Source organism: Molossus molossus, unplaced genomic scaffold (genome assembly GCF_014108415.1).
Source record: "Molossus molossus isolate mMolMol1 unplaced genomic scaffold, mMolMol1.p scaffold_m16_p_19, whole genome shotgun sequence".
In the NCBI taxonomy this organism is placed as follows: domain Eukaryota; kingdom Metazoa; phylum Chordata; class Mammalia; order Chiroptera; family Molossidae; genus Molossus; species Molossus molossus.
The window spans coordinates 41,558,675-41,574,381 of record NW_023425354.1 but is presented as its reverse complement, the minus strand read 5'-3'; the positions used below and the strand labels follow the sequence as shown (position 1 = coordinate 41,574,381).

Here is a 15,707-nt window from a genome sequence, read left to right as displayed (position 1 = left end):
GCTGAGGTCCTGAGGATGAGAGCTTGGGACCCTTAGGCCCACAAAAACTGCAGCAAGACCCTGCACTTCTGTGAAACCCCCAGGGGACAAGGGCAAGCTAGATCCTCACCAGGTGCCAGCTGGGCTGTAGCCAGGAACATGAGGGCAAAAGCAGATAGTAATCACTCTTTTAAGTCATTATGTGAAGGTGGGTGGGCCTGAAGTCTGGGACCTAGTTCAAGCAATGCTTTTGCAGCCACAGAGAATATGGTTGGAGTTGAGGACAGTGACACTAGCAGTGTAGTTTTAATTCGTCCCTTCTCTACAGTGACACCTGTAATGGTTAGGATCCTTGGGAGCCCTTCAGCTGATCATTCCAGGGAGATTGAGTTCCTGGCATGCCCAAGAGAAACTGATCCTCATTACTTCTTCCCCTTTGGCTCCCCCAGGTCCCTGGTTAAACTTTCTCTCAAGAGAACCAAAAGATCAAGCATGACTCATGCCCCAAGTGGCAGGGTGGAATTGCTTTGGCATGTCTGAGGGGAGGGGTTTCTGCAGGAACAACCTCTGGTTGGTTGTGCTCTCCCAGGCTCACTGGACTGCTCTGGTGCCTCCCTTTGGGCTGGGCCTGCCTCGGACCCCACACACATGTCCCACAGGTTGTTCTGAAGGCCATCAGCTTTTATAAAACAGATGAGCCCACAAAGGCTAAGGTCTAGTCTGCCAGCTTCACAGCCACAATGCCCATCACACCAGCAGGCTAAACCTCGGAGGCAGCCCAGAAAACTACCACTCTGTTGACATTTGAATGTGTCTCAACACCTTGGAAAAGTGCTAAAGAAACAAGTCACTAAAAGGAAGCTTGTCCCCAGCATGAAACCAGTCTGCAGTTTCTATTCCTGGGTTACTCTTCCTGCTGACTTTTGTTACAAAATAAAAATCAATGGAAGAATGACAAACTATCCCTTGTCCTTGTTCAAAAAACAACACTGTGCAAAACAGCAGACCTGGTAAGTAATCCTAAGCCTATTTTATCCTGAGTATAAGATGGAAATGAAATTTATATCATCTTCACTTTGTGGTCAATGGCATATATACCATGCCTTGTGAGTTCCTTTTGTATTTGGTGGGCATAATTGAACGGAAGGGCGAATTTTCCTTTCTACAGGGGAAGCAAGTGAAGTTCTTGTTTGTGGAATATTGGAAATCGCTATCTTGAATTCTCAATTTTGAGGCCAACTGTGTTCTGTCACCATTTCCCCAGGAAATAACTACCGAGCAGTATATGACAAGCAAAATACTGCTTGCCTGAAAGAAGCTGTCACAAACGAGAAGGTTGGCCTAGCTGCCCCTTGCCTTTGTGCCTGAGCGTGGCTGTAATATGATTTCTGCCACAAGGTGGCAGCCACACCTCAAAACCATTTCCAACCCTGAGATGAAGTAAAGTCTCCCTCTACCATGGGGTAGTTTGCAAGCCATTTTTGTTTGTCTTTTTAATCCTCACCCAAGGATATTTTTCCATTTATCTTCAGATAGAGTTCCCACTCTATCTGAAGGGAGGGAGAGAGAGAGAGAAACATCATCGTGAGAGGGACACATCGACTGGTTGCCTCCTGCACAACCCCAACCAGGGCCGGGGACAAACTGAAACCGAGGTACATGCCCTTGGCAGGAATTGAAACTGCGACTGGTCCACGGGCCAACGCTCTAACTGCTGAGCCGAACTGGCCAGGGCACAAGCCATTTGAGCTTAGAGGTGGAAGTTGGAGACTCATCCAGATTATCACTCATTCTCTGGGCAGAATGTGAAGTGTAGGAGGACAGTGGACCAAAAACTAAGGAGAAAAATGTATAAAAATGAGAAGTGGTCACAGCAAAACAAAAAACCTCGCACTTTTCCCTTTGAAAGGAGCTTCTGAGAAAGCAGCTTTAGGCAAATGCTGATGTCCCCACGCCACACTGGGAACCCACGGCCTTGCCACTGGCCAGGAGCTTCGGGGCAGGGGGAGCTGAAACCTTTTTCCCTCCCCAGTCACAGCTGCTCTCCATAGGAAGGCCCAGAGGATGAACAGACCTCGGGACTGGTTCCCCTGGGACCTACCACTTGCCCCAGGGTTAACAGCAACACCAGATGTCATCACCATCCAAGCTGAGCTGCATTTAACTCAACTTTTGACTTTCTGCCACCAAAGCCCCCCAGAACATCCAGCCAGGGTCCCCTAGATCCTGTGGAAAATCCCTGGCTACCCTGCAGGGCCCAGGGCTCCCCTCTTGGCCAAGCCACCTCTGCCGTCTTGCAGGAGCAGACCTGACTGGCTCACCTTTTACTTTTTTTTTTAAGGAAACACTCATGTAGACACCTTTAAACGTCAATCTTATTTCTGTCTCTCTTCATCAATTAATACACAAAGGTCATAAGCTAAAAACCAAATTAATGGGTGAGCCCATGACTGGCTTAGTCTCTGAACGAGGTTGCGCGTTTCACCGGAGCCGCGGGGGAAGCAGCTGCGAGCCCAGCTCTCTGACAGCCCCAGGAGGCTGAGGCTGAGCCGCTGCTCCAAGTTCAAGCAAGACTGGAAATCTGAACACGCTGAGGATGGTTATCAGTTCTGTTCTTGTTTGTAGGGAAGAGCTAGCTACTTTTCTCAGTGGAAGCCTCATAGCTGGAAAGGGCCATCACCAGAGCTGCTGCTTCCTCAAAATGCACGAAGGGAACAAAGGTTGGAGTCACCACTTGGTGACATGGCTGCAGCGGGCCTGGCGTCCAAGCCTCCCTGGCACTGCAACCTGCAGAGCGGCTCGATTGGTCGGGCACTCCCGTGGCCTCGGGCGTCCAGAGGAGATTTATGGCCCTGGTCCTGACCCCTGCCTCCTGCTGTATCCTAATTCTAGTCCCTGTGGCGACTTATGTGTGTGAGGCATGAGCACCCACAAATCCAGACTCGAGGCTGCCCGTCTCCTTTGGGCTTCCCACTGGCCTACCGGCCTTGGCACGTTATCGAATAGAAAGCTAGCAGTCCCTCCAAACAATCCTACTCAAATTTAACAACACATTTCCTGCCGTGGGAAGTACTCCGAACACCAAGGGGGTGAGACATACTTATGTCTCGAAAATGAAGCATATCTACCTCATACCTTCACATATAAGGTGTGTGTAGAACATCCTAAGATCCTATTTGCCCCAGTGGGAGAAGCCCTAGCTGTAAAGCAGATCCAATATAAAATTTCCCTACATACAAGGCCCCTTTTTTTTTTTTTAAATTCTCACCCGAGGGCATTTGTCCATATTTTGTCAGATAGAAGGGGGGGGGCATCGACATGAAAGGGACACATCGAGTGGCTGCCACCACACGACCAACCAGGGCCGGGGACAAACTGCAACCAAGGTACGTGCCCTTAGCGGGAACCGAACCCGGGTCTCTCTGGACCGCAGGCCGACACTCTAACCGCTGAACCAAACCGGCCAGGGCCATACAAGCCTTTTGTTTCCTGGGAAATATTTCACCCTTTGCACATGCACCAATAGCACCAATAATGAAGCTAATAAACAACAGTTATTTGTCCCCAAAGCATTTTCCCTTGAGCAGCCTGCCTGGAGGAAAGCAGGAGGTGCTCTTGTCCCTGTTGGTATCAGCAAAGAGGGCTGGAGGCCAAGTGCTCACTTCAACTGAGCCGCTTCGGAGCGAATCTGAAAGCTCCTCCTGAGCCTGGGCCCCGTCAGTCCCTGGTTCACACACAGGTACCCAGAAAGAAGCTGCAGAGCGCACGGCTGAGCCTCCTCACAACCTGTACTTCGGCAGCATCCCGGTCCTTTCAGGCAAGCATGGGCCTGCCCAGGCTAACCAGGGCAAACCCAGGGAACAGAATGTGTGCACGCCCGTGCCTGCATGACCAGACGCTCGCGCAGGTCACCCCCAGCACTATCATTCACGTGTACAGCCATTCCGCACGTGCATGCGCACGTGTGGTTTTTCTCCCTCAGGTGATGGAGCAACAGCTTGTTGGATCCGCTGGATCTGTTGCTGGACCATAACCTACTACGTCTTCACATCACTGCAGAATTCATTTTGCTGCCCTGGAAAAAGGCAGCAGGAGGAGAGAACAGCTTTTCAGTGTCTTTAATTAGGCAACAGGAAAAAACAAAGTCTGGCTGAAAATTACCACTTGAAGCTTGGCTGATGCCAAAAAAACAGTACTGGCTCCCTGTGCTCGGATTAGTGAGTGCCACTGATTAAGAGGACCCACGAGGAGGGGGGCAAAGGAAGCTGGTTTTCAGTCGCCCTCTGGCATCTGCAGCTGGCCATTGTAATGCCAATCCCAAACAAGCAGATCTTTATTGTTGGGGACAGGTTTAAAACAAAAACAACACACACAACAAACCCTCATCTCTGTTGTGCAAACTGGCAGAGTCAAATCTGGAAGTCATTGTGGTGAACACAAATCTGGAAGCCCAGGGTGGCATTTTTACAACCACCATGCTGCCTCAAGCTGCAGAGCGTGGCTTCCTTAGCTGCTGTCGGAAACCCCTGAGTATGCCACAGCTGGGGTTTTAACCTGCTTCCAATTAGCAACAAGAATTGTAAGGTATTTTGGAGGTGCTTAGTGGAAATTAAGAAGCCACCCACTTCGTCTGCACCAATAACCGTTAAGCAATCTTGCACTATCAAGACAGATTATTTCACTGGACTGGCCAAGCGCTCCTCCCCCAGCACGTCCCCCCTGAGGTCGCCATTATACGAACCGAATACACCTTTTTAGTGAAGCTTCCCACTGATCTTAACTAACCTGCACACCCACTCTCACGGGAACTCCGGCATCACAGAACCAGCTGACATTCGTGGCAGGTAGTCCAGTCAGCCCTGTATGGGCCATACAAGGACCACAGGTGACCTAATGTTTCTGCCGCGATGACTTCCAGGGACGTCTCACTGGATTTTATTCCTGCCACCCCAGAAGATAATGATACAGGGTGCAGACAGAAATCTTGCCCATCTTCCAAGTGAGGTGAACCTCAATTGTCCCCACCCCCCAAGGGAGACACTGGCAGGGTTCCCAGAGAAACCCCAGCCCTAAGACAGAGCTAGATTTGAGGGTCTCCGATGGCCCCGTTCATCACAGGGAGACATGTGCGGGGCTCCTTGCATTTCCCCACGTGGACTTCTCCAGCTTCAGAGCACCTGCTCCTCTATAGGAGGGAATGAGCCCGAATGTCCACAAGGATGTGGAAGCAGAGAATCCACCTCCTGCAAGAGTGAGCTGAACCAGGAGAGATGGTAGCCAAACCTCCAGCAAGGACCTGCCTCTGGCGCTCTAGTCCAAACGAGCTTCCTGGCTTCTGGAAGATCTGCTGGAAGACCACGTGAGGTCTCGGGGTTCTTGACAATTCTCACACACGGCTACGGGAATCCAGTGAAAGTCAAGAGGATCCCCTATGTCCCATCCCCCACTGCCCACCTCCTCCTACGAGGGCACAGCACCACAAGCAGAAAGATCTGTTATTAAGGACAGGAAAGGCCAAGTGGTTGATAACGTCCAGAGATGCCCGCTTTATTTCTCACTAGGTGATTGCATTCCAGGCTGGTGACATCCAGTAACAGTTTAATTACCAACTAATTTTGTACCTCTGAACTACAAATCAACAATCCAATTCGGAAAGGAGCAATGGTGTTACAGCTAACTGGGGGCTGGGTTTGCCAAATAAACGGTCTTGGTTGGCAGAGTGCTGTGAATGGGGCCAAGGGAGAGAGAGGCCTGCAGTTGCTTTAAAGACCCTGGCGTCTGGTTGAGAGAGGCCGAAACCCTGCGAGTCCCTAGCAAAGCCCTCCACCCCAAATCCTAAGCACACACGTTATTCTCCTTTGTGTAGTCAGTTCAGTCCAAGCAAGGAGCCGGGCTACCAGGGTCCAGCAAAGTGGGTCCACGGCCTACTCTTCGTCATGTCCTCTGCCCTCACTCCCACCATAGGGCAGTTTTCGCAGGTTCTTCGGAAAAAGCTAGGCTTCTGGTAATTTGTCTCTTTTTAGTTCTACTTTGAAAAGAAAAGGAAATGACGGGGTAACCAGAGGTGGGCCCGGCACCTCGGCAGAGCTCCAGTGGTCCCGGGCCCAGAGCCGGGCTGAGTGGCAGGTCTGCACTGGCCAGGCGGTGCTCCCCTCAGAACCAGGGCCAAGTGCATCTTGGGAAGATGTCCACGGGGAAGAATGTATTAACAAAATTCCAAGCTAGTGGGGGCTGTTCATATGAGAAGACAGAAACTTCGAGAACATCAAGAGCGAGGCAGAGAGAGAGATGAGGAAGGAGAGCTCTTAGCCCGTGGTAAGAGCTCAATGAAATGAAGCAGTTACTACTTGAATCATTACCGTAGCTATTTTTTTTCTCACCAGAAAAGAACACAAGCTTCCTTTGAGATCTGAGATTCCCTTCCCAAGAACCAAAAGACAAGCTAGTGTTTCCCCTCAGACCAACACAGACTGAGTCACCTAGAAAAAAATTTCTCACCAGAAGCTCTAAGCTGAGGCCTAAGGAGGCGGCCCTCTCCCTGCCCCACCTGCTTCACTGCACTGGGAGCCAGGGCACCTGTCCCTCCACGCTCACTCGGCGGAGCGCCTGGCAGGCCTTCACCAAGAGCTGGTGACAGACGGTGACGCAGCCCCGTGAGTCCCCAGCAGAGTCTCCAGACATGGTGGGTTCTTCTGCTGCTGAGAGGATGCGCACCCTAGGGTGCTGGCTGAGGAGTTAATGCAGAAAACAAGGCACCACAGAGAGGTTGGACACTTGGGTTGTGTGATTCAGGACACGCTGGAAAAGTCCATGGGCGGAGGGAAGGAAAAGGAGGAGGAAGAGGAGGAGGAGGAAGAGGAGGAGACTGAGTTTTAAATAACGTCTCATGAGGCCGGAGCCCCACTAGATGGGCTCTGGTTTGAGCTTTTCTGCTAGGAAGTCATTCACAAAGGCCTCCACAATGGCAGGGGTGATCTCCTCCACGTCCATCACGTACTTGGCCCGGGCCGACATGTCCAGTATGGTGAGCAAAGGGGCAGCCTCGGGCAGGTTGGTATAATCTCGCAGGGAGTCGGTCATGTCATCCTGGAAGTCACCAGAAGGGAGAGAGAACCCGTAAGTTTTCAAGAAAGAGTAGAGAGTCCCCTGGGCCCAGGCTCCCCAGACAGCGTGGAATGGAACCACTCCATCCTCACCCTGAGGAGCAGCCCCTTCCAGGAAGGATGGGCTCTCAGAATGGGGAGCAGTGGACCCTGCCCTGCCTTGCAGAGGGGGAGCCTGGTTCACAAGATTCTCTTGCATCACCCAATCCCCCAGGCAAGTCTTCCTTCTTTGTTAGTATGAAAGCAACTTTCACGGGTCCTCTGCTTTGCAAAAATGTGAAATCCTTCGATTACTTACTTTTCCAATCAACTCTCAATCCCTGGTGGCCCCGCCGTGGATTACCCGAGGCCAGTCTGAACTTCGGCTCTGACTGGGTTTAAACAGAACTGCCCGCCCCACCCTGAGGTTTCGGGGGCAGGTGTCACAGAACCAGCTGGGAAGACAGGGCTACAGAAACAATACTGAAGTTGACATGGGTTGATGTATTTATCTGAGCAGGAAGCTGGCCCTTTAGCACATGTTCCCAGGGACTGTCCAGGAGAATTTCTCTAATATCAGATGTAGCCTTATTAAGTATAAAGACAAACACAGAAATCCAAAGACAAGGAGTAAGACTGAAAAAGACTAATCATTTGGGATTACCTTTGACGCTGCTGACCTCATCTGGCAGGTAACAGAAAACGGACTCGAGGCTGCCTCACTATAAAATATACAATATTCTAAACTGAATGAAAAGATCCGAGTCACCCTGCCGAGAAAGGGCTATTCCTGGCTTTAAATACTGGCATGTAAGAGGCATGAAATTTACAGCTCACCAGTTTCTGAGACCAGAAAAAAAAAAAAATTCCTTCCTCAAAAGGCAGATCTTTAGGAAGATTATTAGTAATCGTCTTTTTTTCCTACTACACTTCCCAGCACTGCTGGGTGATCCAACATCTCAGGTGCTGTTTACCCAAGAGAGACCCTCTGTATAGGTAAACAAACAACCTTCACGATAAACAGCAGGAAGACACCTTGGCAAATACTATACATCGAATTCCCAGTGCCTCCCCTCCCATCTCCCTCTGAGCAGCCACAGGGAGATGGATTTTAATGTCTATTAAGGCTTCAGAAGGGATGACTTTTGCCTGCCAGCGGGACAGAGTCAAGACAAACCAGGGACCCCCTGAGCCCCCGGTGGAATGTGAGAGGGCCAGGGTCCTGAGCTCAGGGGTGCTCAGCCAGTGCCTGATGTCCAGTGCCCTGCGCCCATCCTCGTTCCCCCGCCTCGCTGCTGAGCGCGCCGGAGAACTGGACCATGAGAGTCGCCAAGGCCAGGAGCTCAGGTGGAACGGACAGGAAGGATGGGGCAGCCAGGTAGGGAACTGGAGCAGTGAGTGACAAGCTCCTCTGTCCAACTCTGGTCCCAGCAGCCTTCCCTGGTGGGTCAGCCTACCTGCCGGAGGACAGGGACAAGAGCAGGACACTCCCTCTGAAGTCACACCAGCCTCACGCTCACCCCTCTCTGCTACCTACCTAATGTGTGACTTTGGCAAGTCATTTCTCTGAGCCCAGGTCTCCCAGCCTTAAAGTGGGTGTAACAGCAGCTCACAGGGGCTGGGTGAGGCGGGGAGCCAGCCAGCACACGGCCTCGCGGCCCCGACTGCAGCAGTCTCGGCCCCTCCACACCTGGCTCTCATCTGCGAGAAGGTAATGACTACATCCTGGCCAGACAGGTGGGGACCAAAGGGACAGTGCAGGGGAAGCACTTGGCTTGGTGCCTGGTTACGTAGGAAACCTGCAAGTGCTCCTTTTCAGCCACATTTCTACTTCCTGGAGCCCTCCAGCCCCACCCCTGCCCCAGCCCTTTCTGTTCTGCACCCATGTTCTCGCAGAGCCATTTGAAAGGGGTTGGAGTTTAATAAATTCACAGCAGCCGCCATTTGTGCTTTGTGTGGCGTGGGCTCGCTAGCCCGTGAACCCGCTTTGTTCCCTGCACCCCACGGCAGGGCAGGGGGAGTTCAGCTGCCTGCAAGGGGCCCAGCAGGGCTTAGCGAGGGAAGCTACTGAGGATGTGATGATGGGTGCTGGTTCGGGGTGTCTGTCCACCGCTGCCTCTCCTGGGATCCGAACACAGCGAGAAATGAGCACAGGGCTCCGACCAACCGGAGGTACAGATGGGTGGGAGGAGGGCAGGGGGATTCATAAAAATGTGTCTGCCAACCGCTTACAGCTGGCGCCTGGCTGGGTAGGGAGGCCGTGGAGCATGCGCAGAGGATGGCTCCTGGGGGCCGCCGCTCCTACCCCTTGGGGAGGCAGGCGCCTGCCGGAGGTGGCCCAGCTGAAGGGCCCCGCCTCCCCACCCTGCGGGAAGTCCTCTGCTCCGTCCAGCCCAGCTCCACGGGACAGGCCCCGAGTGACAGATGGGGATGTCAGCAGTTTCCAAGCTTAGCGCCCTCCCTGGATGGCTGGGGTTCGAACTCAGGTCGGAGCTGTGGTCCGGGCAGAATCCCTGTCACCGGAAAAGCCCACTTGGCAGGTCCGTGAGGAGGGGCTGCCCCAGCAGACGCGCTGCAAAGCACCAGCCCCAAGGGCGTGAATGTTGACCTTGGTGGCGGCCACTCCCCAGCAGCACATGCCGGAGGACGGTGGAAGGCGGAAACAGCAAAGGCAGGCAGTGGTTTTCCATGACAGACGATGACACCTTCTCACGCCACACGTGTCTGTGGCCTCCTCCAGAAGCACAGTCAGCCCGGACCCCAGGGCCCCCCTAAACATCCCAAAAGTCTATCATTCACGTTCTAAGAGTCGGCTCCTGGTCTGGCCTGGGCGGCACTCACCTCCCCCGCCACGAAGAACAGCAGCGGCGCCTCCTCCTCTTTGGCTTTGTACTTGGCGATGATCTTCTCAGCTATCGGCTGGATCAGCTGCTTGGCCGCCTCGGACTCCCCATCATCCTCAGAATCTGTGATGGGGGCAGAAAGGCAGGAACACAGTGGCTTGTCAAAAAGTGGTGTCCCCTCAGGGTGCCTGTGTCCAGGGCCTGCGGCGCCCATCTGGGCAGCCCCTGAATGGAACAAGAGCTTCCCTGGGGACACAGGCCTTGCCTCTGGGTGCACGCGGGTGGGTCTCGCATACACACTGGCGCACACAGTGCTCTCCTGCATCAGGCTTCCCAGGAACAACCCACCTCGCTGAGTAGCACTAATGCCCCAAGCAAACAGGATCCTCTTCACTGATTTCTTCACAAACCCACCTTGGAAGCTAAGCTTCCCCTAAGCCAGGACCTGAGGTCCCAGGTAGATTTTTTTCTCAATCACAGAATGAGATGCCATGACCTCCATCACTGACTTCCTAATGAAAATGGCAAAGGTGGTGGTGTGGGTGGAACTGTGGTCTGGTCAGCAGCTTTGGTGGCCATGGGAGGCGCAGCTAACAGCCAGACAGCCAGACCCCACTGGGAGGCCGAGACCATCCAACCAGGCCCCCTATGGGGCATCCCTTACCTCCAGGAGCGGCCACACTTGGACCCCAGTTTCCTTAAGAATTCCCTAAGCCTGCATACTGCCCCTCTTCCCCGGGGGTCTCCAAAACCAGACCTCCACAGAATGGGGGTGCACGGGTGCACATATCCCCAAGCCCGCCTCACTGAAGTGGGTGTGGCAGCATCGCAGCCACGTTCCTAGTTCCCAAAGTGACTGTGAGCTGGAGCCGAGCAAGTCCCAAGGCAGAGGTGGACCCTGGGCAGCAGCTGCTGTTTGCAAAAGGCATCAATCATCCCACGGGCTGCAGGGGGCCAAGAGTTAACTGTCCTGTGCCATCCTGCCTCTCACTGCAGTCGCCCACCGAGCGCCACAGCGAGCCAGAAGGGAGACAGAGGGGGCAGCTGGCCACAGAGATGCCACCTGAGGCCGGGAGAGCTCCGGCGGCCCCTGGGGCCCGCTGGTCGGAACACAGGTGAGGGGAAGCAGCAGCCCGGGGAGCCCGAGCCCAGGGGGCCCAGCCCCTGCAGCTGCTGTGGTGCAGGCCCGCCTCCGTCCCACAGAGGGTCTGTCCCGGGTGGGGGCCAGGGCATCGCCTGCCTGACCTGCTCTTTCCAGCTGGCTGGGGGAGCAGCCAGGAAGGAAAGCACAGCAGAGCTCCCAGAACACCTCCTACGGGGGAGAGCCGTGAATAAATCATTGGGGTCAAAAGCAAGGCTGCGGGGAGAGACAAAGGCCCAGGCTCTGCATTGTTCTGTGACAGAAAGAAGCTCTAGGGATGGACATTCCCCACAGGAAGTCGGTCCTGTCCCGCCCACCCTGGGCCCCGCCCCCTGAGCTTCATACCTACAAAAAGGACAAGGCAGGGGCCCTCGTTGAGCTGCACCGCGTTGGAGTCCGACAGCTCCAGCACGGGCTTGGGGTGCCACGGGAACTCCCGGCAGTCCTCATCGTTCAGCACCTCCACCCGCCCCTGCCGCGTGATCACCTCCCCCTGCGGGTCCAGCACGATGAGGGTGGGGATGCCTGCAAGAGAGAGGGAGAGAGCGGCTCGGCCACGGGCTCCGGCAGGAGGGGTCAGCGCCCACTCAGAGTTCACCGGCGACCCCGGCAAGGCGCAGGCTCAGGAGTGACAGCAGGAAGGCTCTGGGATGGAAACCGCAGAATGTTAGGTGCGCACGTCCCTTCCCCTCTCTGGGCTACGTGGTGGGTATCCCGCCGTTCCCCCCTTATTCCACTGTGTTAAGATCAATGAGTCGTATATTTAAAGAACTTCATGCCCCGCCCCTTCCGGTTTGACTCAGTGGTGGGAGCGTTGGCCAGAGGACTGAAGAGTTGAGGGTTCAATTCCAGTCAAGGGCACGTACCTCAGTTTCGGTTTGATCCCTGGCCCTGGTGGGGTTGTGTGGGAGGCAGCCAGTCAATGTGTCTCTCACATAGATGTTTCTTTCTCCCCTCCTCCTTCCCTCCCACTCTATCTGAAAATCGATGTAAAAGTATCCTTGGATGAGGATTAAAAATATATATATATATGGAGAGAGAGGGGGAACTTCATGCCCTGGCTGGTGTGACACCAAAAGGTCACTGGTTCGATTCCTGGTCGGGGTACATGCCCAGGTTGCGGGCCTGATCCCTGGTAGGGGACATGCAGGAGGAAGCCAATCAATGTTGCACTCTCACATAGATGATTCTCTTCCTCTCCTTTCCTCTCTAAAAATCAATAAATTATTAAAATAAGTAAATAAAGAGCTTCATAGAGGGCCTGGCACATGGAAGCAGTCAATAAATCCTAAACAGATCCCTAAGAAGGCGGACACACTGCCCTCACCTGCCAGGAGTCAGCCTGACTGAGTGTACAAACACGCTCCCAGGCAGCACACAGAGGCACGGCCGACACAAACCAACATGCCATGGGAGTCCACACACACACAGCAGCCTGTGTCAGGAGGAGCCCGGGGCAGGAGGACAGCTGGCCCCCAACTCCTGCCCTGCAGCCTGGGAAGTTCCAATACCCACTCTGAAGAGGGCAGTCCCTAGAGGGAGCACGCTGATGGCAACGCTGTCGCCCTCACATAAGAGTCCTGGGCTGGGCTGAGAAATGCAACCCAAAGCTCCGAACAACCCTCCTCCCCCCATGAAGCTGCAAATGAAAAATCAGAGCAACCCCACCCTGGGTTACAGTTGCATTTGGGTTTTCCAGTTCCCTGCTCTTTGCACCCACTCCTCCTCCTCCTCCTCCTCCTCCTCCTCCTCCTCCAGCCAGGGCCACCCCCCACCGACCACAGTCCACAGAGTCAGCCTCGGCCCTGCCCTCTGGAGACACTTGCCTCTCCGTCCCCACCTCACACTACCCAGAGCCTGTCCTCTGGAGCTGACCAGAGCTTTAACTGTACCCAGGAGAATGGAAGCCAGAGCGATTTAATATTTATAGATTCCAATGCATTCAGTCGTAATTTGCTCCGCTGACATTTCACTTCTCCGCGGGGGGTACACCAAGGTACTAGAAATATGGCCCTGGTGTTTTTTAACCTGTCATGACAGTCGGTGCAGCGTGCATGTGGTGGTGGGCTTGTCTTCAAAAGGCAAAAACGAATCCATTATGTTGGCGCCTATTAGAAGCAGCGGCCGGGCGTGTTGGGAAACAGGCCCAGGGAGGAACGGGCGCTGGAGGACAGCGTGCCCACAGCACCGCGCCAGTTCCCACGGGCTCTGAGATGCGCCCGGAGCTGTCCAGGCCTCTGGGGAGGTGGTGTGTTGCAGCACAGGAGACGGGGTTTCCAGCCTCATGCTCACGGCTGCACATTCTCCCCTGGAGGCCTGGGTCTGTCCCCATCCCTGAGGACTGGGCTGGGCTTTGAGTCAGCAGCCGTGCCCAGGGCTGGGGCTGGGCCCACAGCAGGCTGCAAAGGGTGCCTCCCATCGCCATGCCCTGTGTCACAAATGCTCTGGCAAAGTCCTTTAATCAGAGAAGCAGTATATTTCTTAAATTGGGCAATTACAAGTGTTGGGTTAAAATAGGGCCTGCCCACTGCTATGATTAGACAGCCGCTGGCCTGTTTGCAGCCCAGACGTAGGCTGTTGAGTTGCTCTGCAGAGGGCAAGCAGGCACAGAGGACAGAGAAGGGAGGAAAAAATAAAATCTGAAGACAAATAAGTCTCCTTTCTGGTTCAGTGCCTCAGTTTCTCCGAGGACTACTCTAAAGGACCTCCTTTGTTACCATGGCTGCAGCCTGTCTCGAGTCCATGCCTGTGAGGTCCGGGACAGCGCGGCAAGGACCCAGGGCCCCCAGCTGGCTGCAGAGGCGTCCCCGGGTCTCCCCCGCTTCCCTATGACTATGGGAACGCAGGCCCTGCTTGTATTCGGTGCTTTGAGCACGGAAGCCCAAGATAACAGGTGCATGTGACTGTAACCAAGTCAGACCTCAGCCTGGAAAAGCCCATTTCTGGCATGTGGACGGTGAAGACTCTAACCACTGTGCCGGGCCCTTCCCATCACCGGATCTCGGTCAGCTTGGCCCGAGAGCCCTACGTGCATGCTTCTCCCCAGGATGGACCAGTGGGCAGGAGAGGAGAAGCTGGCATCTCTGGTGCATTTGCTCTGTCCCAGGCATGACAGACACTAACTACCCCACTCCGTCCTGAATCCTCATAGCACGTGGTTGCAGGAGGTACCGCCAGTGAGTGGCCAAGCTGGGACAGGACCCCGGCACTGCCTGTTGTAAAAGCAGCTGTTCTTTCCACTGGGCCACCGGAGGGTGGGGTGCTCCCCGCACCGGGGCTGGGGACTCTGGCAAGGGCATAGGAAGGTCCCGCATCTACAGGCTGCTGCTCCACCCATCGCCCTCTTCTCTCCCTCCCCAAGGCTGCAGGGAAGGAGGCTGAGCCTCCGCTCCGCTCCTGCCTTTCCTCCCCCACCGTGAATTCCCTGCTTCCCCTCCCTTGAAGCAGCGACTTCCAAGGAAAAAATAGGGCAAAGCCTCTGATGGGAAATGTAAAGGGAACGCAACATTTCTAATCGATGCCTTTTAACGAAATAACTTCCACACCAGCAAGGGGCTTCTCTGGAGGGAATGCAAAGGAGCAACTCATCCCTGCTCCACTTACACGTCGTTCCCAGCTGGGGCGGCTGGGGAGGATCTGGGCAAGCGCCTGAGTTATCGGAGCTCACTCCCCGGCCGGCAAACGGGGCTGTGACAGTTCCCCATCTCATTTGGTTTGTGTGAGGAATAAATGAGATGACAAGTACACAATGCTTTTTAGCAGAGTATCTGGTACACACTAAGTACACCATAAATATTAGGTCTCGTTATAAACAAGTTAATCGCTACTTCTGATCATCCTGAGTTGATTATTTGGCTCATGAGAAGGCAGCGGTACAGAAGACGGGGCCTCACTCCAGGAGGAGAAACAGAAACCTCCATGCTGGCTGGAGGGAGTCAGCTGCAGACACAGAACACAGGCAGTGTCAGCGCCGCGTGCTGTCTGCCTGGGGCTGGGGTCTTTCACTCGCACCATCCTAAGCTTGACTTCCCGGCGTGGCCCAGCCACTCCACGCTCCTCCAGAGGGCTCCAGCCCAGCCTCTGCCCCAAGAGCTGTGTGAACCACAAGCAGTGCCTAAGAACCACCATGACCGTCTCCCTCCAAACCTAGAGGAGAAAGATCAAGCCCAAGAAGCCCCTCCAAATGGTTTCCTCCAGGGAGGAGCCTCTTTGTATTGAAAACAATCTCCAAGCCACGGGTACGGAGACTATCCCATCATTTAGTTTGGTTGCTTTTCTACTGCCAAGGGAGAGGGAGTTGAAAAGGAGGTAGCAGTGGCTGGAGCATCTGGGCACAGAAGCCGGGCAGGCTGCAGCCCAGAGAGCTTGCTTTCTGTGTTTCTAGACGGCAACACGATGTGAGGGGCTGGGGGCAATCGCTCAAAGACCAGAGAACGGGAGGAAAGCAAAGCCTGGGACAGGAAGGGCAGGTTAGGGCGCGAGGGCAGGGTATTATTATGCAACCACAAAATGGTCATTATGAAGACTGTGGCAAGATGCATAGTGTTTGTAATACATTGTTACACAGAAAATACAGGCTACACAATGCTACGTGCACAATTACAACTATGGATAAGGGTGCACGCGGACAGAGACCAAAAGGGGCTCCGAAAGTGCTAACAG

At 54.3% G+C, this 15,707-nt stretch overlaps 1 protein-coding gene across 1 annotated transcript in view; it reads right to left on the bottom strand.

The window, feature by feature from the left end:
- Window positions 1-5,488: 5,488 nt before the first annotated feature.
- NXN (nucleoredoxin) overlaps window positions 5,489-15,707 on the bottom strand; it is a 163,853-nt gene continuing 153,634 nt past the window's right edge. Inside the window, exons 6-8 of the mRNA XM_036268806.1 lie at window positions 11,391-11,570; window positions 9,903-10,027; window positions 5,489-7,065 (exon numbers count right to left, since the gene is read on the bottom strand). Of these exons, the coding sequence (XP_036124699.1) occupies window positions 6,883-7,065; window positions 9,903-10,027; window positions 11,391-11,570 (488 nt within the window). The 3' untranslated portion in view covers window positions 5,489-6,882. The remainder of the gene's footprint in view (window positions 7,066-9,902; window positions 10,028-11,390; window positions 11,571-15,707) is intronic.